The following is a 26,215-nucleotide window of genomic DNA, read 5'->3' as shown; positions in this document are numbered from 1 at the left end:
TACTGCTGCTCCACCAGAGCAAAGATACATTAAAGCTACCTGAATATCTGGTTTATCACACATTTATGTACAATGGAAGCAGTACTGTAATGGAACCTCAAAGGATTTGCAGCCTTTAAGGATAAAAAATTTCCACAGATTTTTCTAAATTATTCTATCCCTAAAAATAAAAAAAAAATCAAAATTAATATAGATTGATTTAAAGATTCACAAAGCCATGGCATCAAACAAACACTGAAACAGGTACACCATGAGAATAATTTATTTCTTTAAATACTGTTAAAGTTGCTGTTTATTTCCTGTACCTTACAGGTACCATCTTAGTGCTTCAAACATGCAGAAGTCACAGAAAAGTGCATGCCTGTTTTTACTAGTCAGATGCTGTTTGCCAGCACCAATTGCAGCTCTGGCAGTGGAGCAGAGTGTTGCTCTGCCAAAATATGAGCTCGGTGGAACATTTGCTGCTTGTGGCAGCAAATGCAGGAGCTGCCAGAAGTACATTCAGGTGGGGAGTGTGTGTCATTCAGAGCACCACCATCTATTAAAAAAGGGTTGTGGAAGTTCTCTGCCATCACAAGGATCTATATAATCTACAACAAGGACAGGATATCTGCATTGTTAGCTGGAATAAGATGTAAATGTTGGCTAGACTGCTGCTAGTCTGTATCAGACACAAACTGGTATAATACCAGGAAACAGAATACCAAATACCAGGGAACAGAAGCATTAGTGCAGCTTTTGTCACTTTCTTGTGAACTCACACTAAAACCTCTTGGCATTTCTGTTTTTAACAGTTGCATACTATCTCAATTGCTTTTCAGGTTCATGAAGAGGAATAAAAAAGTCCAAGCTGACAAATATGAGAAAATACTTGACATAATCAGGCACAACTGAAAGCAGATGCAGAAAAAAATAAGCACTTACAGAAATAAACATCAAGTGAAAATCTAAACAGACTGTATAGCGTATTTCATTTATTTACTTTTTATTTTGCCAAGCCTTAGGGATCAATAGAAGATTACATCTTGCCAACAGCCGACTTCATTATGTTGGAACAAATCCTAATTGGCAGATCTCTGAACAAAATCAAAACTAAGGGCAAATGCAGTCATGCTGCACAGCCTCACATATTTTATATGCAGATTGTTAAAGCAGCTATCCTGGTTTATGAACAGTACTTTTCCTTTCACTCTCTCAAACAACACTGCCATTCTCGTGCTCTCCCTTCCCTTCCCACTCCCAGAATGGAGTTGGGAGTTGAAAGCACAAAAGGTGAAAAACCACAGGCTAAGAACAATTTCCTGGAAACAGCAATGAAATAAGAAAATTAATGGTAACAGCAACAATATTAATTTTAAAAAAAGTATACAAAAGAGAGGGTGATGCAGATGGAGAAATGCTCACCCTGGGCCCCTCCCTGAAGGAACCCTTTTACCACACAGACAGTCCCTCTCCCCAGTGAAGTGGGGTAGTATCAAATAACATTAGGGTTCTGGTCATGCCCCCTCATGGCTATTGCAAAAACACAACAGCAGCACAGATTAAACCTGTGGAAGGGACAGCCCTTAAAGCTGGGATAACCCAGGTTCCATTTGTCCTGCCTGTAGGACCCTGAGTTTTGGAAAAGAGAAAGTAAAGATTTCCATATAAATAATCCATTTACAAGCTTCCACTACCACCAGTCAAGGGACTTCTCTTTGCCAGCTGCAGGATAGGCACAGGAGATGGTGCCAAGGGACACCTCCCTGTGGCTCAGAAATAACAAATTCTCTTCAATCTTTCTTGCCTTTAAACAGGGAACTGATCCATGGTGGTTTAACACCACCCAGAAAATTAAACTCCAAATAAGCCACTCCCCTTCCCCCCACCTCTTTCTGGTAAGAGAGAGACAAAAGCAGAGACTGTGGGTTGAGATAATTTACTGACAGCAAAAAGCAACAAGTTAATAACAAAAGTATACAAGAAGAGATGCTTTACCCACAAAAAGGTGTTCACCACCTCAGCTTAGTTCCACGTGGCTGCTGGGACAAAGACAAGATGGTGAACACTCCCTGTAGGTCATGTCCATGTGATCCCCTGGGACAAGGACAAGATGGTAGCCATCCCAGTGCTGCCAGCTCCATGTGTTTTTCCAGACTAAGACCATTCCTACACACCATGTGGCCCCCAAGACAAAAGCAGGATGGTGGGGGAGGCTCCTATCCCTGAGCCTATGGAGGACAATGATGGATAAACCCCCAAAAGCTGGATGGTCCATGTCACACAGCCCATTTTCCAGACCGCTGTGAGGGGCTGTGCTTGGCAGCATTCAGCTTCTCACACCTCACTCTGCCACTGTTGTGTTCCCACAGCTGTTCCCACTCTGACACTCCTCTGCTCCCCCATCACTGCCAGCCCAGCGCGCTCTGCTGGGCTCAGACTCACTGCTGTTGACAGCAGACATGGTCTTTATTGTAAAATAAAATAATAAATGAAATGAAAACCACTAAGCTCTTTTTCCTTCGCCCTGGAAAAAAAAATACCTTAAAATATAGGGATTTCTTCTCTGGAAACGTCCTTGTCCCTTTAGGAAATCCAATTTTGCATGCTGACTTGTCACAGGGCGAGTGGGAGCTTCACACAAGCCCTGCCTTAGCCTCAGATTTTTGACAACAGCTTAAATTTAAGAAATCACTCTGGCCTGCAAGTTCCAAGGATGGCATATCAGATCTATTTATAAAATGAGGTATTTGTTGAACAGCCAGGAGGTAATACATGAAAGATCTTAACCTGAGCTAATTCTGACAGTATAAAACAAAAGAACTACCAGGAGATTACATAAAACAGTACATGATAACAAGGTACCTATATTAAAACTAGCAAAAGAAATACTCAGCCACCAGAGGACTAAGTGCAAAGCAGGCGTCCCTGCTGTGAGGAGAAACTCCAGTTTCCAGGAAAATGTGTGGAAGACTTCTGCATTGTGAAAGTTTGACACAGCTTATACAGTTTGTAAAGGCAGGAGCCTGTCAGTCAGAATTCCAGTTTATCTTTCCATATGAGAATCCCATGGTGCCAAAATAACTCCCTACAAGACAGCTCTGTCTGGTTTAACTCACCAGTTAAAAAGCAACAGGTAAGCTCATGTGGGGGGTGAGATGCTCCACGACTTTTCACATATGAGTGTCCATTGACTTTCTTCCTCCCCATTTGTCCATTACTGTTGCTCAGAAAATCACATTTGCATGTGGCTCTTACTGTAACTCAAAGGGGAAGGTGGAGGAACTCTTGGTTGTTTTCATCACCAATGTCAGTAGTATCTGTGTGCAGAGAGCTACTTTCTTCCTGTATGTCAAGGTGTTCATATGATTCCTCTCTTCTTTCTCTTCTAGAGAAAATAAAAATATTTATAAGAACAACTGATGTGTACAATTAATCCCCTAGCAGGGGAACAAGAACAAGACACAATCACCATGAAGGTAAGTCAGCATTTTGCATTTTAGTTTTATCTGAGTAAAATAAGCATCCACACAACAGTGCAGATACATGCCTGGTTTTTCCATCTAGTCCTCCATCAATGTAACCAGAGTTGAATTAACCTGTCAACTGTTCCACTTCTTCTGATTACAATATGTTTGACAACCCCAACAGGTCCCAAGATAACCTAATCTTGCTTAAATTGTGTAGACAACTGCATCTCAAAGTATATTATCATCTCTAAAGCATGTTACAGCTGTTTAATAAGCAGCATGCAAGTGAATCTCTGTGTACAGAGAAAAAAAAGACTGAGGCATAATAATTTCAGAGTTTTCTTTCTCATGTATTTTTGCTGTACCTCATGGTACCCATAAAATCTCTCCTGAAGCTTACCAAATTCAGACTGTGACAAAAATCTCCAAACATTCAAGGTCTGGATTTAGGTATTTCCTTTCAATTTGAGTTGGGGGTCCATTTTGAGGAGGTGGTCAATGGGTTTCAATCTCCCAGTGCCAGAATTACCTTTCCCCACTTATTGCTCAGTTCTTTTGACTTTACTCCTGGTGCCCCTTGTCCAGACAGCCTGTTCACATTAGGATTCTCTTCCCTTTTTCTTAAAACAGAAGATCAGCTTAGCAAACAATGCGAACAATGCAGTTGTTTAGTCATAACTGTCTAGCCATGGGTACTTATTACCAATTTTTTTAAAGTTCCAAAGTTTGGCTCAGACCCTTCTTCAAATCTTGAGGGGCTTGGTGTAACAGTATCTTAAAAAATAAGTACTCTAATGATGTACATACCTTGAGACAGCATGCTATTAGCACTGCTATTGCCACTGCTATTGCCAATGCAACAACCACAATTTTCCCAGCGTTACCTGAATTTTCTTTAAAAATACAAGTAGAAAAAAGAAGTGCTTATTGTTCAATAAATATATCAAAGCTATGATTTTTTTCTTATATATAATCTAAAAGGTATGATTTAGGGAAAAAGAAACATTAAAAGGAAACTGAGACAAGGACAACAATGTTCAAGTTACTTGGCTCATACTGTAAGACTTTGAAGTGATACTTTACTGACTTAAGTGTGAATAGCTGAAAGCAGATTTTTTCACTTAATTGTGCTGATAGCAAATTCTATGTGTGCTCATGGGATAGGATTTAACAACTTCTTAATACAAGTCCCATTTAAAACCAATCAACTGCCCAGTGTGCTAAACACTGTCTCCAGGTATGGTGCTCAGTGCCATTAACAGCACTGCTGATTTACAGTAGAGCAGCTCCGTAAATGTTATCCAGACTGGATCATAAATTTCATTACTCCTGCTGCAAAATCTTTGCAACTTTAATCTGAAACGTTGCCCAGCTTCATAGTGCAACCATACAATCCAGGTGGGCACAAGAAATCCTGAGATGAGTGATAACCATGGATTCCACAGGAGATCAAAGCCCACCTAGAAGAAACCTCTGCACAGCACCAAACTCTCAGAAGAACTGTATGGCTCTTCTGTCTCAGGTTGTCCTTTTTTCCCTGCTGTGCCTTGTTCAAAGAATTTGAAAAATTCTACATTCCTCTGGAAACTTCCTATGGATGTCTGAAAAACAGCTAAAGAATAAGAACTGCTAAAACAGAGCATTTAATCTAGTCATTGCCTTTAGCTTGACTCTGTAACCACATGCAGACCTATGTTTATATCGTGTAAATTCCTTTAGAAGAGCAGCTTTAAGCTACAACCCTTCCTTACACAGGAGGTGATTGTAAATCTCTTTTTTCCCCTCAAAAGCCTTCTTTTCAGCACCCCTTGGAAACTCTTCTGATGGCTCAGAAGCTGCTGTGCTATGGATGCCAACACAGTCTAGCCCATTCCCTACTGTCTCCAGCCACTTATCTGCTTTCAGGCTGTGCTGAAAGCCACAAAGGTGCTCATCTGTAGTTATTATCACTTATTCTACCCCCTTATCTGTTATGTTGTCTCTCTTTTTCATGTCTTGCTGGCTTGCTTCAATTTCTCTTCTTTGTTTAGAATAGGTGTCTTTTATTAGTTCTCATTCTTTTCAGTGATTGTATGTAATTGTGTGAAATGTCTGTGTGCTACTGTTTTATGTGCTACTGACAATGAAATAACTGTAAGTAAGATTTCACAGCTGGGAATTTACTATAGCTCATAAAAACACAGGCATTTAAACATATATATCCCCAGGCCTAAAAAAGGCCTGCTGTGTAGAATTAAAGCTTTGAAAATAACAACTGTGTGTTCTCAATCAGCTTTCTTCTGCAGCCAACTTATACCACAAGCTTTGGGCTTCCCATCATCTCTCTGCTATATTTACAGCTATGTTTGCTGTCAGAATTCTGAGAGCCCTGCTGTGTCCTCAGCTATGAGAGCAGTTGGTGGCAACTGAAGGCAGACAGATTTGGTAACCTTTGCCACAATAAGCTGCTGACTGAAAAAAATAAGCTTCTAGTCTTTAAATAAACACATCTTTGGTAACTTTTTTTTTCCCTTGAGCCAACAAAAATAAAATATGTCTGTCTTTCGCCCAATGGTACCAATCACATCAAATTACACAAAAGTAAGCACATGTTGCATCAGTGCACTGAGAGCTGGCAAACAGCCATCACTGCTGTTCCAACTACATTCTCACCCATTCATGTAATGAAGGTTGAAGACATTCACACTGAAAAGCATCTTCCAGTGGAGACAATGTCCCCCCTCAAGGAGTATATTCTGAACTCCAGAGCTGTTTCCATTACTAGTTTTTTACTCTTTCTTGTAGCATTGATTCTTTTTATGTAGTAATTGTTTTGAGGTTTCTGATTGACTCTTTGGCTGTGCATTGTCCTAACTGGTCCTCATCCTCTGAAGTGAAAGGAGCAGCAACTTACCGACGTGCAAAGCTGTCACAGCAAGTTTTGTGTAGAGAGGTGTTGAGATATTACAGAGATATTCTCCACTGTCGCCTGCAGTAAGATGATCCAGCCTCAGTGAGAAGTCACTTTCGTTAACCTGGGCTCGAGGATGGTGAGAGTGAGACGTGCCATTGAAGGAGGCCAGGACTGAGGTGACTGCATTTCTGTGAAATGTCCAGACAACACTGAAACTATCAGTGCTTGCAGCGTCATTGTTGTGTTCACAAGGAATTACGGTGCTCTCTCCTTCCACCTTAGGCACGTGGTCTGAAACAGATAAAGAGCTCTCAGCACTTTTTTTGGAAAATACTGTGAAGGTTATCTAGACATTTTGTGATTTTTTTTCTTAGGTTTGATACTACCGTGAACAAATACAAAAACATATTTCGCTACTTTGGTATTGCATTCAAATATCACAGTATGTTTCTAGAAGCATCTGAAGATTTTAAAAACACATGCATCTTACACTAAAAAATCTAATTGATATTTGCAACATTTATGAATATCCTTTTTAAAAAAATTGGCTATTTTTCCTCTAATTGAGGGGCTCATTAATAGAAGTTATTTAGTCTACTCTATGTTACTATGTAAAAGAGCAGGAAATTCCACATGCCGGGAGCAGAGAGAAAATGGAACGGATCAGATACCTGAACATCTGAAGCAAAACGATAAAACACAACATAATTAAACTAAAAGAATAAAAAGATTGTACGTAGTTAGAAATAACTTTCAGTTACGGCAAACTTAAGGACTTTACTTCTCTATGTTGAACATTTAACAATTAATAAATAGCTTTAAAAAACAGCAAAGAGAAGGAGAAGGCAGGTAAGTGGAATGAACACCTAATATATAAAATACTAATACAAGACAAATTAACATGATAGCACAACTATGGATTTGACAGCAGGGATTTGACAGCAGTGGTGGCTGGCAGGCAGCTGGAGAGGAAGATAATAGATTATTTTGACATGGTATAACTACACTCAATTTCTGTGAGGAAGGGGGGTTCAATGAACAAAGGTGTGGGACTGAAAATCATGAAGACAAAAAACCAAAATTGCACCACACACTGCTATTATAGAAACAAAAGGAAAGCAGTTTGTTTTCAAAATATTCTACTGAGGGGTTAGATGAATGCAGGGAAATGCAAGTACATGTGTAATGATATGTACTTTTTTCTCTTGTGGATCAGGCAGAGATAAAAATCAGACACTTACAGTGCACTTGGTAGCTACTATGATGCCATACTGGAAACCTTCCATATTGTAAGCTATTCCATGTAAATTAAAAGCTGAACTCTTGAGTTTATGCAGTGGGTTAGGAACTGAGTGTCTACATACACTTTAGGGGGTAATCAGGGTGATGGAAGCAAACTTCACAAGAGAACTGCTCTTGCATTACTCTTCTTTCAATTAAAAATATTTCCCTAAGAAACAGGAGAGGTTGAAAACCACCAGTTATTTACTCAAACCGAATTTCCAATGAAATTCAGGAGGAAGACAAAGCAGTCTTTCATAGTCCTGCCTTTCCTTAACTAACAAAATGAGCTGCTGTTTCCTAAAATGCAAACTGTTTGCTGCTCTCCATTCCCATGCACCCCAGCAGATTGGTACTTAAGCATGCATGTGAAGAGAAGTACAATGAAATGATCAAACAGTACCAATAAAAGTCTGGCAAAAGATGGGAAATGGACAGAGTAAAATTCATGTGCAGCTAGAGCAGCAGGCAAACTTTCATCTCCTTCACAGAACACACATATTGTCTAAGGTTTCCATGTATTTGTCCAATGGGCAGAGTTCTTTAATTGAAAGAGGATACAGTTTGTTTATTAGGAACCTCTTAAAATGTGAAACTAATATAGAAAAGATGTTAAGAGTCAAGGTAACTTACAGAAGGGTGAGCTAGCCCTTCTCATTCCTACTTTTCGGAAGTAACTTGCAATGCTGCCTTGTAATCCTAACAAATGCATTTCAGAGAGAAAGGTATATTCTTTTGCACTGTCCCATATCCATGTTGCCCCACTGCAGAAAAACTGTCTTTAGTTTGACTCTGAAGCCAGCTGTGAAATTCAGCAACAATGCTGAGAGAGATTTCATTCCTACCTTGCATCTTCCATTCAGCAGCCCACACTTCGTGATCCAAACGAATATGACAGTAGTAAGTATCTGTCATGTTTATAATGTCCTTGTCACTTCTAAGAGAATAGAGAACTCCATTCCTAGTTTCCTCCCGATCTGTCTCTTGGATGGATATATTGCCCTGTACCCAAGATATAGTTGGTGCTACATAAGTGAGAAAAGCATAGCACTTCAGTCTCCTTTCTGTGTTTGTCTTTTGGTATTCCAGTGCATAAGAAGAAGGAGCTGTAGATAAAACAAAATATTAAAAATAAATCCTACTACTTACAAAATAGTTTTTAACTTGAAGTGGTTACTCTTTTGAAATACCATTGGGGAGAATGAATACAGCCAAGAATAAAACTTCATCTGTGCTTGATTTCAGAAGAAAGCACAGCTACTTACATGGCCAAGATTTGTACTGTTCTGAGAAGCCACATTATGTGTGCCACATAATTACCCCTTAGAAATCAGGGTGCAGTAGGTTATAAAAACAAGTGCTGCACTGAAATTTTCCAATTCATGTTGCAATATCTCACCAGAGCTAAAAAACTGCTGCATAACACCAGCAGGCCCAAAAGGTGCTCTGCTGGGTTGGAGGATTTTGATTCCATGGGAGAAACAACACAAGGAGATCTGCTGGTGCTATCCCATTTGCAGTAGTGTGATCCAAGGGTTTTTGATGCCTCACTGACCTTTTATGTGTAGCAGCACTAGCACCTCTGTTTGATCTTGCACTGTTCCCACGTAGCAGGTGTAAGGGCCCTCGTCAGCCATGGTCAGGTTACTAAGTTTCAAGGAGGCATTTCCACTTGGGATGTTCTCGGGGAAAAGGTGTGTTCTGAGTCTGTAATGTGGATCCTGTCCTTGCAGCTGATCCTTGTGCTGGTAGTAACTGTGCACATATTTGTTCTCTTTTTTCCAGTGAATTACTTCATCGTGCCCAGGTGGGAAACGACAAGGGAGGATGCAATCCTTGGAAAACAGCCCTGTTACTTCTTCCTGTTCTGTAAAACCTAAAGCCGGTAAGTACAAATGAGTAAATTTAATCCAATCTACAAGTATATTTCTGCACCTCTTTATCCCTGACAAAAAAACGCTCTTGTAGGTGTGCCAAAGTCTCTTTCATGACTTTTCTGTCACATGAGTCTTTCAAGACAGAAAGGATGTCCCTTCAGTTTAATCAGGATTATAACACAGAGCTCTGCTCTTTGAACTTCTAATCAGTTTACATAGAAATCCCAAGTAAGCACCTACATATTCACATCAGCACCCTGCCAACTTACCACCTGAGCTTCAAATGTGTTTCCACATCTCAAACCCCATCTTTTCTACCTTAGACTTTAAAAGCCTTTTGAGCTGCATCTTTCTACGTGTTCAAACATTCACAGTGCCATGCTGCAATGCCCCATGTTACCAATCACCCTCACACAGTGCCAAGCAGTTGTACCATCACAGGGAAAAAAGACATGGTGCTGCAATTGATGGGAAGGACAGAACTTCTTGAAACAGCTTTGCCACCACAGACAGCATCAGGAAGTTCTGTCCCAGCCCCTTGAGATAATTAAGGTGTGCATTCCACAAATTGATACAAGTGGCAGCATCTCATTTCTGTCAATATTTAACTTAGGCCTTGCTGGCATACTAGAGCAATTTAAAATTAATCCTTTAAAAAACCGACTGCAACCTGTTAGGCTGGTAGTCAGTGCCCAAGGGCATTGCCTTCTCAGACATTCTGACGCAGTCTCTGGCTCATCTGAACAACCCAAAGGACTTTTCCTTAGTCTTCTCAATGCTAGGTCAGCCAATTTGCTGCAAACCATTTTCAGTCTGAACTGAAAAGCAGTGCCTGCTGAGCCGTGGGGCAGAAACATTGGCAGGTCTGGGGGGCTCAGTGGCCATATCCATCCATGCAGCCACCTGATAAACAGTCTTTAGCTTCAGAAGTGTTCTACATTACACAAAATTGATTCTTTACCATTAAAAAGCAGTGCATGAATTCACTAACTCTCCTTAATAAAAATTAATAACAGCTGTTTTATTTATTATTTTTCAGCTAAAACCTACCCCAAAGTGTAGCACTGACGTGACATAAACAGATAATGACAGTTGGTATGTTCTGTCCTTTCATTTCTTCATTGGTTTGTAGATTCAGGTCAAACTGGCAAAATAAAAGCAGGGGAGAAAACCTCTTTAAATGCAGATAAAAGACATGTCCATATGTAATTTCCTTTCTACAGCTTGCTAACAATTATAGCCCTTTTACCATGTTTTTTTTTGCAACAGACTTGGTCCAGATTTTTGACTTTAAAGTCATTCATTGTGTGATTCTATGCATTACATAATAGTGAAGGCCCACTCATTATCTTGTAGCCCCTTGCAGATTGATGCTTTAACTTTAATAAATATAAAGTTTTTACTCTCAGTGTTGTTACAGGGCTAGGGAATATTAAGCTTCCTCATTTCTGAACAGGACACCAAGGAAAACCTGTCAAGTAAAATTTGCAAAAGGATATAAGATGTCCCTTGTCAAACCTGATTTTCTTCACGTTTTAAAATCTTTTTCTGATTACTGCAACATTTAACTTTCTGGGGCAGGAAATTTGACTGCATTTGCAAATACTGCAGATATAGAGCACTTTTCACACTTTTTACACTTTCAAAAACATGCATGGAAGTCTAGGGAATGGAAGAAAGTTTCCACAATCTCTCTCCCTGTTGATCTTTACCTCTCTCCAGCTGCACTCTGACCGCCCCACGCGTATGGCTCAGGGTTCAAGTAACTAACATACTTTTAAAAACTTTTTCTCTTAACCATTTCTTTTGCCTGGCAAACCCGAAGTTCCTGCAAGCTGTAAGAGAGGAAAGGAGTGAGCAGTAAGTGAGCTTACAGCAGTCTTGGGCAGGCAGCGACAGCGGCAATTCTCGTCCAGGGCAGAGTGCAGGAACGTGGCACGGGGAGCGAGGGCAGATCTCTGCGGGCCCAGGAGAAAGAGAAAGTAAGGTAAAAGTAATCATGACACTCTTTTAAAGCTGGTCACCTGAAATAAGAGGTAGGTGCCTAGGGCTTCCTGCAGGGTTAGGTAATTATTTTCTAACAGTGCTTTAACAGTGACTCATTCACTCGACATGAGAAGGCCTGTGTGGCCTCTGGCTTCCAGCAGAATAAAATGACTCAAGTTTTTTCGGGAAGAGGGCTTACAAAAAACCCCAAACGAAATGCAGGAAGAAGTGGCAAGAAGGGGTGTGCCCCCTCAAAGACTTTGGCTGCAAAATGACTCTGTGAATGCAAGAGTTGGAAAATACTTCTGAGTTCACCGAGTCCTACCTCTGACTGATGAACTTCTCAACTAGATCATGGCATTAAGTGACACGTCCAGTCGTTTGAACACTCAGGAATGCTGATGTACCTGGGCAGCTCATTGCAATGCTTGAAAACCCCTTCAATGGGAAATTCCTCCCAATATTCAATCTAAACCCTGTCGCAACTTAAGTCTATGTCCTATTGTGCTGTTACTAGCTAAGTGGGAGAAAAGACCAACCCGCACCTGGCTAAAACTTCATTTTTAGGAGGCTGTCAAGACTGGCAAGGTCTTTCCTGAGCGGCCGCTCATGGGCACTGCACTTGGCCAGCCCCGCTGCCCTTCTCTGGACACGCTCCAGCGCCCCGAAATCTGTCTGGTAGTGAGTGAGGTGCCCAGAGATGGCCACAGCACTCGAGATGCTTCACCAGTGCCAAGCACATTCCAGGGAGACGGAGCTTTCCCGCTTTCCCTTTTTCCCTGCTGCCTTCCGCAGCCCGCCCCAGGCGCTTCCAGCCGGCACCGCGGGCAAAGCTGCGGCTTTCGGCTGCCGAGACTCACCGCACCGCACCGCACCGCACCTCAGCCCGTCAGCCACCGCCGCTGCCCGCAGCGAGGCGTCCCGACACTTCTCTTCCAGAAGAGAGAAAAATCTAAGGATCGACCAGCGAAAAGGCACAAAACTCGCTCGGGGCGCAGCGCCGCCCTCACGCCGTGCGAGCCCGCCCTGTCGCTGTGGTTACGGCTGAACATGGCGGAGGAGAGCGCTCCGGGCCGGCGCGGCGAGCGGAGCGAGGAGGTGGCGGCGGAGCGCGGCCCCGGCGCGGCTTTTCACATGTTCGTGCTCATGGAGGACCTGCTGGACAAGCTGAAACTGCTGAGCTACGAGGAGGAGGCGCTGCGGCCCCATAACATGCGGCCTCTATCCAGGTGCTGCTGGCCCGCGCCTCCTCCTCGGCCTGAGGGCGCGGGCGGGGGGCGGCGGGACGGGCTCGCTCCGGGCCCTCAGAGCCTCGCGAAGGAGGGCAGGGCTTCCATGGCAGGATGCCTGCTTTTCGAACACACATAAATTATATATGTTCCTTTTCCGGGTTAAGTATAGGTGGCCCTATACCTATACCTGTCCACCTCGGACAAGTCCGGTGAATTGGACAAGTCCCTATACCTATACCTGTCCACCTTGGACAAGTCCGGTGAATTGGTCCAAATCACCTCAAGGGACAAGCAGCCAGTTGCAAAGCTTCCCGTGTGAGCTGGAACCGAAAGGTTGAGATAATAATAATAATAATAATAATAATAATAATAGTCCCTTGACCTTCCCTGCCCCCGGCAGGTACTGGGTATCTGCGTGCCAGGGGACCTGTGCAAAAAGTAATTCTACCTAAATTCTACCTATTCCGCAGAAAATAGCTCTGCCTAAATTCCAAGCAGTTCAAAATAACCCTAAATATCTTGAATTCAGGATAGCTATTCATGGGATATGTGTATTTTTTAACCCTTTACAAAGAGGGTCTTGGACCCGCTTTTGGTAAGGCTGGGGTTTCATATCCAGTATATATTTGTTTCATATGTAATGTTTTTTATGTCTTTCTTTTAAATTATGGTGGAGACAGGAAGCCTGGGAAACAGGACCAATGTGCTCCAAATATCCACCTGCCCAAATAACTTTTAAACCCATTTGTCACTCTTAGCCAGGCTCCATTGCAGGCTGTCACAGAATTAAGCTTCTTACAAGCAACAGTTTGGTAAGGGGATCCAAATTACTTCCTTTTTGGGAAGGAGGCTCAAGTGTGAGCACAGTGGCTGTAAATTAGTTCTAGCCTGCTGTTGAGCCATTGGAATGTTTGGAGCAGGACAGCAGACCATTGTGTGCCTTAGTGAGTAGCTGTGTTGGTAAAGAGAAGCATTTCCAGAAGTTCCCAGTGTCCAGCGTGCATGGAATTTATACTTTGGGGGGGTGGTCTGGTTTTATGGATTGATTTCTTGTTAGGACCACATATTTGAATTTGGTGTGATCCAAGTCAGATCCAGTTTTCACTGCTCTCCAAAGCAACCCAAAGCACAGTAGGTAAGGACAGGCGGAATGATCACTTCAAAACACGCTCCTCATCTGAGCTGAATTTGCAGATGCAGGAATACCATCCTCCTGCATTTCTTGAGGAAAGTGTGAAAGAGAGGTGATTTGGGGAACTTGGCAGCCAGGTCTGGTGTTGACTAATAACTTAGTTATAGGTGGAAATAAGCAAGCTGTAGTGTAGAAAGATGTAGAAAACTTGGTCTGCTGTAGTTATGTGTGAAACTGGGCATCCTGAATTTAGTTGAGGAAAACGGGTAAGGAAACTGGTTTATAGTCTGTGCTTACCTGTAATGTTGTAAGCTGCAGAAACTCACAAGATGTACCACTTGTTTCCCTTTTAAACAGGCACTACTTTGCGCTGCCCACCAACCCCGGCGAGCAGTTCTTCATGTTCTGCACGCTCGCTGCGTGGCTGATCAGCAAAGCGGGGCGTCCCTTCGAGCAGCCGCAGGAGTACGACGACCCCAACGCCGTCATCTCCAACGTGCTCTCAGAGCTGCGCTCCTTTGTGAGTGTCACACGTGTCCTGTGTCACACAATGTCCCAAGTGCCTGCATTCCCTTCAGAAACAACAGCAGTCACACACTGTTCTCCTGCTGGGTCTGGTCCCAAGGACTGGACAGATTTTCCTAGCTGTAAGTTTGTGCTGTGTTACTTAGTTAATTGGAACTTTGCATAGGCTGTACTGAAATGTGGATGAAAAATTAAAACCTTATAATTTTAATAAAGATTTGTAGGGAGCGGTATGTTTATAGTGCTGGACGTACACTGGGACTTATTGCGCAGCAGGGATTTCTTTTTAAAGGGTATTACAAGTGTACTTTTGAGAACTCTTGATTTTTTTAAAATTACTTTTAGTAATTTTTATATGCATAGAATTTTAGAATAGCTCTATGCATATTTATTCTGTTGATTTTATGTTATATTTTTAGTTAGTTATACTTGTACTTAGTTTTTGTCAGAAAGTATAGAAAGAACTCCTGGGTTACTTTGCTTTGTTTCAAGGTCTGAGGAGTCTTTTTTATCTCTTACTTTTTTAGTGTGGAAATTTGTATTTTTTTTTCTTTAGCTAGGATAACTTTCCTAGTGTTGTAGTTACTAGACTAAATAGCATATTTCACTTATGGTAGCAAGTTTAAAGCGGCACATTTCACTTAAATCTAAATAGATTTCTATTTTGTTAAATTTTCACTCTGTCTCATTAACCACTTGCTAATTTTTTTAGCACTACAAAAATGGTCTTATAAATGATTCCAGTTAGTTTTGTTCTGCAGTCTGTAAGATGGATTAAACCAGGCTTACCTTTTGTAGTGCCACATATGTTGCTCATTTATAGTAGCATAATTTTCAGAGATTTTATCTGGAAGGGCTACACAGCTTGTGATATCCTGCTCCGGCCAAAGTGAATGACTTAATTTGTAGTGTCTTTGTAGTGTAGGAAGTGGTTTAGAATAGTGTTTGTGTCTTCTTTTTTGGGTTTTTTTGGGTTTTGTTTTGTTTTGTTTTGTTTTGTTGAAGAGTAAAATGAATACAAACAGCCAGAAACTACTGAGATTTTTTTTTTTTAATTAAAAAAGGAAGGAAAAAAGCCAAACTCCAAAGGTCAGGAGACTATATCAACTGACAAGAAGTATGATCTTATGGAAGATTATATTCTTGTGCAGCTGTGAATGAAGGACACTTCTCTGAAGGAGTTAAACTATATCAAACGACTATGTTTATTCTGCATGACAGCAATAAATTAAAATATTTTATAAGTAACATCTGGAGCATGCAGGACGCTGTTGAAAAGCTGGTAGTTAAGTCTCAATACTTGAGTTTCTCTGTAGCTGTTCTTGTCTTGTCACTCGTGTGCTTGACCATCCAGATCTCTTGTGGCTTCTGCCTTTCCTGCTACCTGGGAGTATGCTCTTACCATGTGCTTAAATATTTCTACACTGCATCTGTTCCTTGGCTTCTTTAGTGTACAAAACTTACCTCCCTTTGAGGAAATTTGGATTGTTAGGCCATTTGTAAACAGCCTGTCTCTTTATTTTAGGGAAGGCCTGTGGATTTTCCTCCCTCAAAACTAAAGACAGGCTGCGGAGAGCAAGTGTGCTATGTTCTTGATTGTTTAGCTGAAGAAGCCTTGAAAAACACTGGGTTTAGCTGGAAAAGGTACAGTACACTTATAAGCATCATCCCTTATGTGTTGTTTTCCAGCAAACAGATGTAAGTTGTAGTGGTAAAATAAATCATGGGAATGACTAAAAACATTTTACTTGACATTTCATGAGATGGAAAATTCAACTAGGCTTGAAGCGGGGTGACCAATTAATTCCTAATGCAGTTTCACACAGCTGGTCTGTTGCCAGCAAGTCTGAGTTTGACCATTATAGATATAGCTAATTAATGTTTAACTGGTGACCTTTTTTTGTTGTTGTTATTTCCCTACACATAACTCCTTGTTAATCTATATTTGAGTTGAAACATGTCATGTGCTTTTAGGTTCTATCAATCAGTAGTAAATTCCTGGAGTTATGCACAGTATGATCATGTTACAAGTAGACTGATTTTATTTAATCTGAAGGAAATCTTAGCACAAATTAGATGACAGATAATCTCAAGTATATGAAAATGTCTTTAAAAGTGTTCTTTATTTCATTCTTTTCCTCAAATGGGTTTTGAAATAGATACAGCAAAGTAATTTCTACCTTGGAAATATTTTACTGTTATTTCTCTTTAGTACACTAATTCCACTGTAGGCTGCAAATAAGCCTGTGATGACATGCACTTGAATTTTAAGAGCTTAGACCAATAAAGAAAAACCCCAAAATTTACTTCCTAGGTGACTTTGTAGTGTGAATGTATTGTACTGCCTTTACTTTTCAGACAGTCCAAGATGAACAAGACTTTCAAGGCAGAGTATATATTTATTTAAGTTGTGAAACACTAATCACTATCTAGGTATATTCCGTATCATCCATTTTTCTCAAAACAAAACATGTTTGCAGAGGTATTTACAATTTATTGTGTTTAAAAGTTCTGCTGTTCTTCGCATTAATTTCAGGCCAGCATACCCAACAGAAGAACCAGAAGAAGAAGAAATAACAGAAGATGATGCAGAATTAACACTTAGTAAATTGGAAGAGGATGTTGCAGTAGGTTTATTTGATTGGTTTTGATTCTATTACTATTGGTCATCTATGAGGAAATTTTTATTCAATGTTCATTCTGTTTGGCTTTGTTTAAGAAGTCTTTTCAATTAGCTGTGCAAATTTTTTTCCTGCAGCTCTATTCCTGCATCATCAGATTCTCTGCAGGGTTTTTTGTTGCTTTTCAGATAAGATAAACTCTTCAAGACAGAGTGTATGTTCTTATGTGCAGTGGGATCTAACTGTGCATTAAAGACACAGAGATTCAGAATAGTTTCTTTTCTACGGATAAATCTACTCTTGATGTTAAACTAAAGGTTTAAAATAGGAAAACAGCTGTCTGGTCTTTTCTGTATCTTGTTAAGGTCTAAGCTGCTTAAACTGGGAAGTGGGGATGAAACAGTTAACTAAAACACAGTTTAAATCCTTCAAAGTACCTCTGGGTTTGTTCTCAGGTATTGTCCTAGGCCATGATTTTCATAACTAATGTGTTCTTTTAGCTCTGTGGAATGTACATGTGTTAATAAGACCACTGAGGTGTTATTCCTTTACTAGGTATTACATTACCAGGCAGTTCATACCAAAGGGATACTCACTTTTTAGAGCCCCTAGTGATTCTACAGGGATTAATTACATGCCAATGTAATTTTTTCTTGCCCAGTCCATTGTAGCTGCCTGTATATTGATATTAGCTGTATCCATAATTGAATTTAGCAGTATTTCCAGCAATTAAATGTTAATAATGAGTTTCATTGATTGTTCTTTGGTTTTGCTTCTTTTGAATAAAAATGATGAGGCTGACAGAGACAGCCTAGTCCTGTAAATCAGGGATAAGCCTGTATTAGGTGGCCAGCAGTAGGCAGTGAGGCTGGGTGTGCAAGGAAATCTGCACAGTTTGGTTCTCAGTTTTGATAACCAGCCTTCTTGTTCTGGTGGTATGTTCTTTTAAATGCTGCACAAATAAGTATTGTCTGTTTAGCAAAAGATAGTCTAAATCTAGTCTTAACTTCTTGCAAGTATTCAGGGAACTCAGGGTTAGACACGCCAGAAGAAAATCATGGTCCCTGTTAGTTAAAAATTGGGTAAAGTAGAGGAAAGATAAATAAGCATCAAGGTTTTCACTGAGTCTTGAAGAATTTTACCCTAAGACCTGTGTTATTGCAGTTTTTGTGATTTGTGTAGAAAGGAGGTGGATGATAAAATTTTACTTTGGTGGAAAAGACAGTCAAGAACGGGACAAGATGTATAAGGGTGAAGTTCTGGGTGATAAAATGGCAGATGAAATACAGTATAGATAAGTGAAGGTTAATGCACAGAAAAAACATTGTTATTTATGGGTGATGGGCTCTCAGCTGATCACAGGTACAGAAATAGGGAATTTTGAGACTGTAACAGATTTATAGGGCACATGAACACAGCGTGTGTTCTCATGGGCAAGAAAAAATCAATTGCCTCAATTTCAGGTGTGCACACTTAAGATGTGGCATCATACTGTAACTCCAAATATGTAGTGCAAACAACATCTTGAAAACTGTGTTGAGGTGTGGTTGTGGTTTGGTTTTTGTTTTGATGGGGCTTTATTTTTAAGGTAGAGCTTTAAGAAATACATAAAAAAATACAACTACCATACAACTATTGATAATGGGCCATTTGATGTCAGAAGCTTTAAATTTAGGCTTTGGGTTTTGTTGGTTAGTTGGTTTATTTTTGTAATACCGTGGCAATCTGAAGGAAAGGCAGGGTAGCTTTGATCCTTCAGCTTGTCCCATGTATTATGTCTCTTCATAAGCTCCATATCATAAATTCTCCATGTCTTGTTTTGTTCAGAAATATGGAACTTAATACTCCTTGGTTTGTTCTCCTGCAAAATAAAATTATGCAGCCAGATTGTGCAATACTTACTGATGTCTTGCTTTGAAACTTCTCTTAAGGACGAAGAGTCAGACAATGAAGAAGATTATATTGACCTGAATGTTTTAAAGGCACAAACGTACAGATCAGTAAGTTGTTACCCATTAGTCCTCTCATGAGAGATTTTTGCATCTGTAGCAGCAATTTGTGTCTGTTGGATTTAAGTCTAAAAATCCTTGTATAGTATTGACTTGGAAAAAAAACCCATCTGAAATGAAGCCAATATTACATATTAATATGTAATACATATTAATATTACATATTAATTTGAAAGAACAATGTGCAGCCAGTTTCTAAACTGATACTGCTGAAGGGCTGCTGGGAACATTTGCAAGAATTATTTTTGCAGAGACTTCTAGAGAAACATGGTATTAGTTTCATGAATATATTTTAATCCCACATGCATACACCATTTCTGAAATGTAATATAATTTCTTAATATATACATTTAATAGTCTTCAGTTTTAAGTATGATGAGAAGATATACTTACTTTAAATCCAAATCTTTATGAAGTCAAAGAAAGCCATTAAAGAAATCTGTTTAATCTGTAGTCTAGATCATTCTGGATATAAATATTTTTCTAATATTAACACTGCAAACCATTATAGTGATTTCTAACAGTTCTCACTGTGCATAACAGTGATATTTTGTGTATAAACTTTGTGATTTTTACACAGAATATGAATAACACTGCAAAGCAGGAAGAGATTTTACAGTCCACAACAGATGCAGCAGAGTGGAATCTGGAAGTGGAACGTGTGCTTCCACAGCTGAAAGTCACAGTCAGGACTGACAATAAGGTATGGAAGAATGGATTTGCCTGTGTACATGTAGTGATTAAAATGTGATTTCAGTCGATGCTGTTTGCTTTCTGTTTGCAGTTGTCTTTTGTCATGCAAAAGCCTGTGAATAATGCATTCTCCAGTGCTACCTTATCTGAACCTTTGTCAGTTACTTTGACCCTAGAAGCAGTAATTTTCAGTAAGGTGTTTATTCAACATTATATTTTTTTTCTGCTGCTTACAAGGCACCTTATTTCTATATATTTATTCAGTGAGGATTTTTTTCAGTCCTCTTGACATTTCCAATGTATTCACACTTCTAAAAAAATTATATCCTCAGTTTAACAACTGTTAAAACATCTTCTTGGAGGACAGCTGATGATCTTACCTTTCAACTCTTCCATTTTTCAACCACATGAAAGGCTGATTGTATGGAATTCCTCTTGATGAACTTTACATGACAATCAAGTAGGTCTGTACCCTGGTCTAGTCATCCTGAACTCTCCTTATGTTTAGTGAAAATAAGTGAGCATTTTTTCAACTGCTTTTGCTCACCATATCCTGCTGACTGTCTCAGGATGAAATTAATCATGTCTTAGAACTGTGTATTTCTCTCAGTAGTCTATTTTAAGAAGTCTAGAATCAGCAGCTTAGAAGGCACCTTTGGCATTCCAAACCTTGGGCCTGCTCCTGGCATTGCCATAAGCATTCTTTCCAGGAGCTTGTGTAGCACACACAGGTCAGTGCAGTATTGAAATTGTTCATTTGCAGTGACCCAGGTTGTTGGGATGTGGGAGCAATCTGCACCACTGATACAGCAATACAATACATGTACATGAATACAATGAAGGATAATTATCTTGCCAAAAATAGGGGAAACCTTCAACTGTCTGCTGAGCTGCTTGACTGTCTTACAGCATCCTGCATTTTTCTGTGTAAAGAATTGCCTGGCTTGAACCACTCTGCTGTGATACTCAGCAAGCCCATCTGTTGCAGAGAACATGATGCTTGAGTCTCACAGTGAGGAATTAAAACTTAATAAAGACATAGATGAAAAATTAAAGCCACTGTAGGATCTGAGGTTTACTAGCTTCCAGTTTAATGCACCATCTCTTTGCCTTAAGGAATGAACATAAAAAGAGGATGATTCTTCTAGCTTCCTTCAGAAATAATTGGAGAGAAGTGTTTGGCCTTTTTCCATTGTGACAGAAAACATATTCTGTTTCCTAAGCTGTGCATGTAAACATGGTGCCAGGAGAGTATTAATGGTTTAATCAATGGCACTGGAAATTAGAACTTACTGTAAAGTCCTGGACAGAGGTGGGGGTGGGTTGTGTGCCTTTTGTTTTTATTTAAACTCCAAAGTTTGACAAATTGTGAGCAATTGTCACCAGACCAACAAGAGATCATGAGTCTCCTGCAAATGTGAAACACAATGTAAGCATATTTTTTCTTGTGACTCATTACCTGGTGTGCAGGGCCAATTCACAGCACCTTTTCTCAGCCCCCACCCCTGAGTCCATGTATGTTTCCTATGATCTTGAAGCTGGAAATAATTTTCCCCCTTCTAACTGTATCCCATTACCAAAACCAAGTTTTGGTATTTCTGCCTCTTTTTCTTTCCATTCTTCTCCTGGTAACAGTAAGGACTGAAATAGAAAGGAAAGAACAGATAGTCCAGAATTGGAAGGTGTTGGGCATCAACAGTCATTTTGTCTAAGAATAAGCTGAACTAGTGCAGCTACAATCAATATTTTTAGTATTTGTGCCCAGAGTGGTTTCTAGCAGATCTAGTTCCATGAAGATCAGACTCTAAAAAGCATAGCTACTATGGTGTCAGTGAGGATGTCAGTGTTTGTTTATGGATCTGAGTGTCACATGTGACATTTAGGAGGTTTATAAATTGTGTCACATTGAGCCAGTGCCGCTGGCTATGAACATGGCAGTGGCAGGATGATACATGGCAATAGTATAAAGAGAATTGACCCTGCTTTGCATACCCACCATTGTTTAGTAACCAGAGAAGGATAAAAGTTGTACTTACCTGTGTTTTCATTTGTGATGTCTTTTTTAGGATTGGAGGATTCATGTAGATCAAATGCATCAGCATAAGGATGGAATTGATTCTTCTTTGAAAGAAACTAGGGTATGTCTTGTATGTACAGAATATTTTACTAATCTGTCAGCATTTTTATTTTCTCTTCTATTTGATATGCATTAAGAACTAAATGGATCTTTTTTTTTTCTTCAATTTATTTGTGCTATTGCTGTAAAATTAAAAATGGAAAGATATGACAATGATCATTAAGGACAGTGCTCGTGGCAAAATATCTTCTGGGAAATGGGTGAGGATTAACAGGGCTATCAGGGTCTAGTAATGAATGCATTACTGTAAGTGCATCCTGACTACAGAGGACAAAATAGAATAGTACCATCTGAAGGTGCTGTTAAAACCCCTGAAATGCTGTTGCTAGAGCAACTTACTGACATTGACATTTGTAATTAATTGAGGAGGGGAGAGTGATGAAGCAGTAAAGACTGAAATACATGTTTTGGAGGTGGGCAAACCAGAACACATTGGGAATAAGTTTTTGTTGGCTAAACACAGTATTTCTGTACTATGTTTCTCTGTCTATAGGCTTCCATAGCCTTTCTTAACTACAGCATCATTTTAATACTCTTTGCATACTGTCTGCATACTGTCAACCCACAAAATGTGATTTTCTAGGGTTACCTTGACAAACTCCATAATGAAATCAGCAGAACACTGGAAAAGATCAATAGCAGGGAAAAGTACATCAACAATCAGTTGGAGCACTTGGTTCAAGAATACCGTTCAGCACAAGCCTTGCTGAGTGAGGTACTGCTGATCTTTTGTTGTTGCCTTCTCCAGTATTAACTTGCTGTTAAGTGAGGGTAGAGGCAAAGATGAGATGGAGTGAGCTATCTATGAATTCTGCTGTTGGATATAAAGCAGGGGAAATGTTGATTGGCTGTCAAATTATATTCTTCCTAAGCTAAAGTAGCAATTTTTATTCAACTGTTCTGCAGGGGAAAATAGATGGTTTTGCCTGAGTATTTTGTATAGCTGTTGCCAGTCTTGAGCAGCTAGTAAATTGCTAGTTCTGCTTTCCCTGTGAAGTTCACACATCTGTCAGGAGTGGAAAAACTACAGTCTGAGTCCAACATTCATCCCTTAGATTGAGTACTGATGCTAAAGTACACAAAGCACTCTGATTACTTCTTTGCTTCATTTAGTTTTTATGCCAATAGAGAGCTGTCTGAGAAGCTTTTTGATCCCCTGTCTGGGAAGCATTATAGTCTGCCCTTTGGCAAGCCCTCCTGGTTGTGGCCATGCTGACAGTAATGCTAAAAGAATTTGACCTTTGCACCTTCTGTTTGCTGTGTTGTTAAGGTATCTTCGAGATAGTGATTTACTGTTGATGAAGTATTATTCTGGATTTCACTATTCAATGCTTTCTGCATTATAGCAGATTTTCTTCATGCTTATTTCCCCATGTAAATGATTAGAAAGCATAGTTCTTACCAAGTGTGTATTTGGACTATTTACTGCTTTACATTTTTGAATGATAGTCATTGCAGGGGCTCTTTCAAGCCTGTCCTCATTTATAAACCTCACTGGGGCTCTGTGGGAGAGTTTCTGGAATTGAAACACATGAGAGCAAGTATTGAAATTTTCTCTGAGCTATCTGCATACATCTCTTCAACTCTGTCATTACAGCTAAGACATGTTTTTTTCCAGGCTAAAGAGAAGTACCAGGAGGGAAGTGGAGGAGTAACTGAAAGGATTAGAGTGCTTTCCGAGGTAAAACACATCTTACTTTAAAACAGTCTTCAGAGAGTTGGCATTTAGTGGTTGCAGTTTAATGAAGCTAGTTCTCTCTGATTTGTTCTCATGTTAAAGATTATTCTTTGTTTGGGGGAGGTGATTTAAATTTTAAATCCAGGCTGCCATTGATTTTTAACTCAAGAAATGTGAGCTCAGTTTGTAAATGAAGGTAAATGTTCTGTATTTTATGACCTGTATCCTAGAATTATGTGGGATTAATAAATCATGCCCATAAATTCTTTGGAAGAAGAAAAGCTTAACTCTTTATTTTTAGTTAAAATTAACAGTTTGAAATTTTTATCTTCCAGGCACTTAAAAGCAATATTTGACTAAATAGTAATTTTTTTTCCTTACATCCTATTATCTGATTACCTAAATCTGGTTTTTTTGTTTTGATTTGGTTTGGTTTTTTTTGTTGGTTTTTTTGTAGATTTTCTTTTTTCCTTTATATTGGTGCTCTGAAAATTTGAAATAAACATCTCCTGTCTCCTAACTGCCTCACCATGTTGAGTGTTTCATGGCATTTCATTTTGAATTACAGCCTGATTTCCAGATACTTCAACTCTTTATCCAATTCCCAAATTTTTGAAATGGCTCTGTTTGGGTTTTAGAAACCAGATTTACTTATTAGACAATGAAGTCTCAGGAATAGTTGCATAAAATAGGACATACAAAAAGAATGTGTTAGAAATTGTACAAGTTTGAGATGTTGTAGAACAGTTGAGTTGGAGGGGACCTACAGTGATACCAAGTGCATCTGCAGTAGGTAATACAACAGTTCAATGTGAGTTTTCTAGCAAGGATTTCTCAGTGTATGAATTCTGCAGAATTGGAGCTGCTTTCTATTTCACTCTCAAGGAAGTAAGTTTGAAAAAGTATTTTGTGATGACTTCAGATTTACAGTGTGTGCTTTGGGAGCTGATTGATAATTAATGGTGAATATGTCACTATTCAGTAACAATGCAGCAATGATTCCTTTTTGTTGCTGAAAAGGCTTATTGAAGCCCTAATGAAGGACTATTTTCACATTATCAACAAGAATACTGAATTATTACCTTGGCTATACTTTAGAATCATGTATTTGCTTTTATCAGTTGTCTACAAAGAGAGACTGGTTGCTAGACACTGCTGAAATGCACTTTTGTTCTTCAAACATGGATTTTACATACCTGTACCTGTGCCAGTGCCAGCAGGGTGGAGTGCTGCCCCTCTTTTGCTGCAGCACTGTTTCTCAGCTTTCCAGTGTCACATGCTGAAGTCCTGATGTTTCCAGAAGGGCAGTGGGCATGGTTTTTTGATGAATTTTGATCTGCAGGGATATTGGTTCCTTTGTTCTTCTATCCAGCATCACACTGAAATACTTAGATTGCTGTTTTTATTGGGGATGCACAGATTTTCAGCAGCACCATGGTGTTTGGTCAAATGATTATTTTTTTTCTGTATTTTTTTACAACATTATTTTAGTTAAATTAAAAATTTCTTAATGTTTGAAAAATCGTTGCTCTTTATATAACAAGTAAGATGGATTAGTTAATTTTTTACATAAAAGCAGTTATTCAGCAGAGACTTTTTAAATTTTATATTCATCTGGTTTAATTAAGAAAAAAAATCTTTTTTAAGATTACAGAAGCATTAGAGAAAGTAAAGCAGGAAACAGAAGAGAAAGGAAGCAGTATGACTGATGGTGGTAAGTACATTTTTGCTTCAGACAACACACCCTTTTTCTTGGTGACAGTTTCATGATATGTATTTCATTAAAATAAGAATAAGAGCAATTACAAGGAGCAAGATGATGCAGCAGCATCATATTAGTGGGAAGGGAGGGATTAGAAACAAAATGTAAGACACAAAATATTTTAATAGTTTTTCAAAGGTAAGATTCTCACACCCTGCTGAAAGTTCTCTAACAAACCTCAAGTCAGTTCTCTTAAACCTCAGTGGGGATAAGGCTTTTCAGCTGAGCAAAACACATCATTGAAAAACCTGTCTTAATGTTGATGCACATTTTTATGAAGCTCTCAAATGTCAAGAAGACAGCAAAATTGTCATTGTCTATTTCTGTCTTTAAAGTGTTTTGCATATTAAAAATCATGTATCAGTACAATCATGTCTTTAGAGTAGAACACCCTTTTGTTCATTCAGCTCTTCCATTTTAAGGAGTGAATTACAGCAAACAATGCTTTTGTGTTAGGTGGTTGACAGAGTTGTACTGTTTATCTTTTTTTTGGACAGCTCCTCTAGTGAAGATTAAACAGGCCTTAACAAAATTGAGGCAAGAAACCATTCAGATGGATATACAGATTGGTGTGATGGAGCACACATTACTCCAGTCAAAGCTGAAGGAGAAATCCAATATGACTAGAGATATGCATGCAACAGTGATTCCAGAAGCCACAGTAGGTGCCTATTAAAATTGGTTGGACTTGACTTGGTTTACCCAAAATGCAGTTTTCTACCATTTGCTTTTTTGTGACTTCAGAGGTTTTGTTTATGTCGTGGTAGGAGGATGTTCTTTTTTCCTGTTCCTTTTGAACAAGATGCTTGTTAAAAGATGCACTTTTTTAAGAAGTAACGTACACACTTTAGACTCAAGAGGGAGCCATGTTTAGTTTTGTGCTGTAAAGATTTACTGCATATCTCTTCCAAATGTACTAATAAATTCTGGTTAGTGAAAA

At 39.4% G+C, this 26,215-nt stretch overlaps 3 protein-coding genes across 8 annotated transcripts in view; 2 read left to right on the top strand and 1 right to left on the bottom strand.

The window, feature by feature from the left end:
• Positions 1–952, top strand: part of MYH15 (myosin heavy chain 15) — a 45,411-nt gene extending 44,459 nt beyond the window's left edge. For both annotated transcript variants that reach the window (XM_072936658.1, XM_030285998.4), the window contains exon 43: positions 822–952. In XM_072936658.1, the coding sequence (XP_072792759.1) occupies positions 822–839 (18 nt within the window). In that variant the 3' untranslated portion in view covers positions 840–952. The remainder of the gene's footprint in view (positions 1–821) is intronic.
• HHLA2 (HHLA2 member of B7 family) lies at positions 245–12,523 on the bottom strand. Of its 5 annotated transcripts, none has more exons than XM_072936967.1 (7): positions 12,352–12,491; positions 11,375–11,458; positions 10,551–10,644; positions 9,179–9,499; positions 8,469–8,729; positions 6,343–6,633; positions 245–3,367 (listed from the first exon to the last, which is right to left on the bottom strand). In XM_072936967.1, exons 3-7 carry the CDS (start codon positions 10,612–10,614, stop codon positions 3,234–3,236), a joined length of 1,071 nt encoding a protein of 356 aa, XP_072793068.1. In that variant the 5' UTR covers positions 10,615–10,644; positions 11,375–11,458; positions 12,352–12,491; the 3' UTR covers positions 245–3,233. The 5 variants fall into 5 exon arrangements, with proteins under 5 accessions (XP_072793068.1, XP_072793011.1, XP_072792878.1 ...); XM_072936910.1 differs by having other exon boundaries at positions 3,225–4,342; positions 11,375–11,460; positions 12,471–12,523; XM_072936777.1 differs by having other exon boundaries at positions 3,225–4,342; positions 12,367–12,505.
• IFT57 (intraflagellar transport 57) lies at positions 12,017–26,215 on the top strand. Its single transcript, XM_002192525.6, has 11 exons — positions 12,017–12,715; positions 14,208–14,370; positions 15,901–16,019; positions 16,912–17,002; positions 18,928–18,996; positions 19,586–19,708; positions 21,765–21,836; positions 22,419–22,550; positions 23,454–23,516; positions 25,161–25,227; positions 25,773–26,215. Exons 1-11 carry the CDS (start codon positions 12,096–12,098, stop codon positions 25,949–25,951), a joined length of 1,698 nt encoding a protein of 565 aa, XP_002192561.5. The 5' UTR covers positions 12,017–12,095; the 3' UTR covers positions 25,952–26,215.

Source organism: Taeniopygia guttata, chromosome 1, assembly GCF_048771995.1.
Source record: "Taeniopygia guttata chromosome 1, bTaeGut7.mat, whole genome shotgun sequence".
Taxonomy (NCBI): Eukaryota; Metazoa; Chordata; class Aves; order Passeriformes; family Estrildidae; genus Taeniopygia; species Taeniopygia guttata.
Note: the sequence above shows the minus strand (reverse complement) of the source record. Positions and strands in the feature narration are given on the sequence as shown.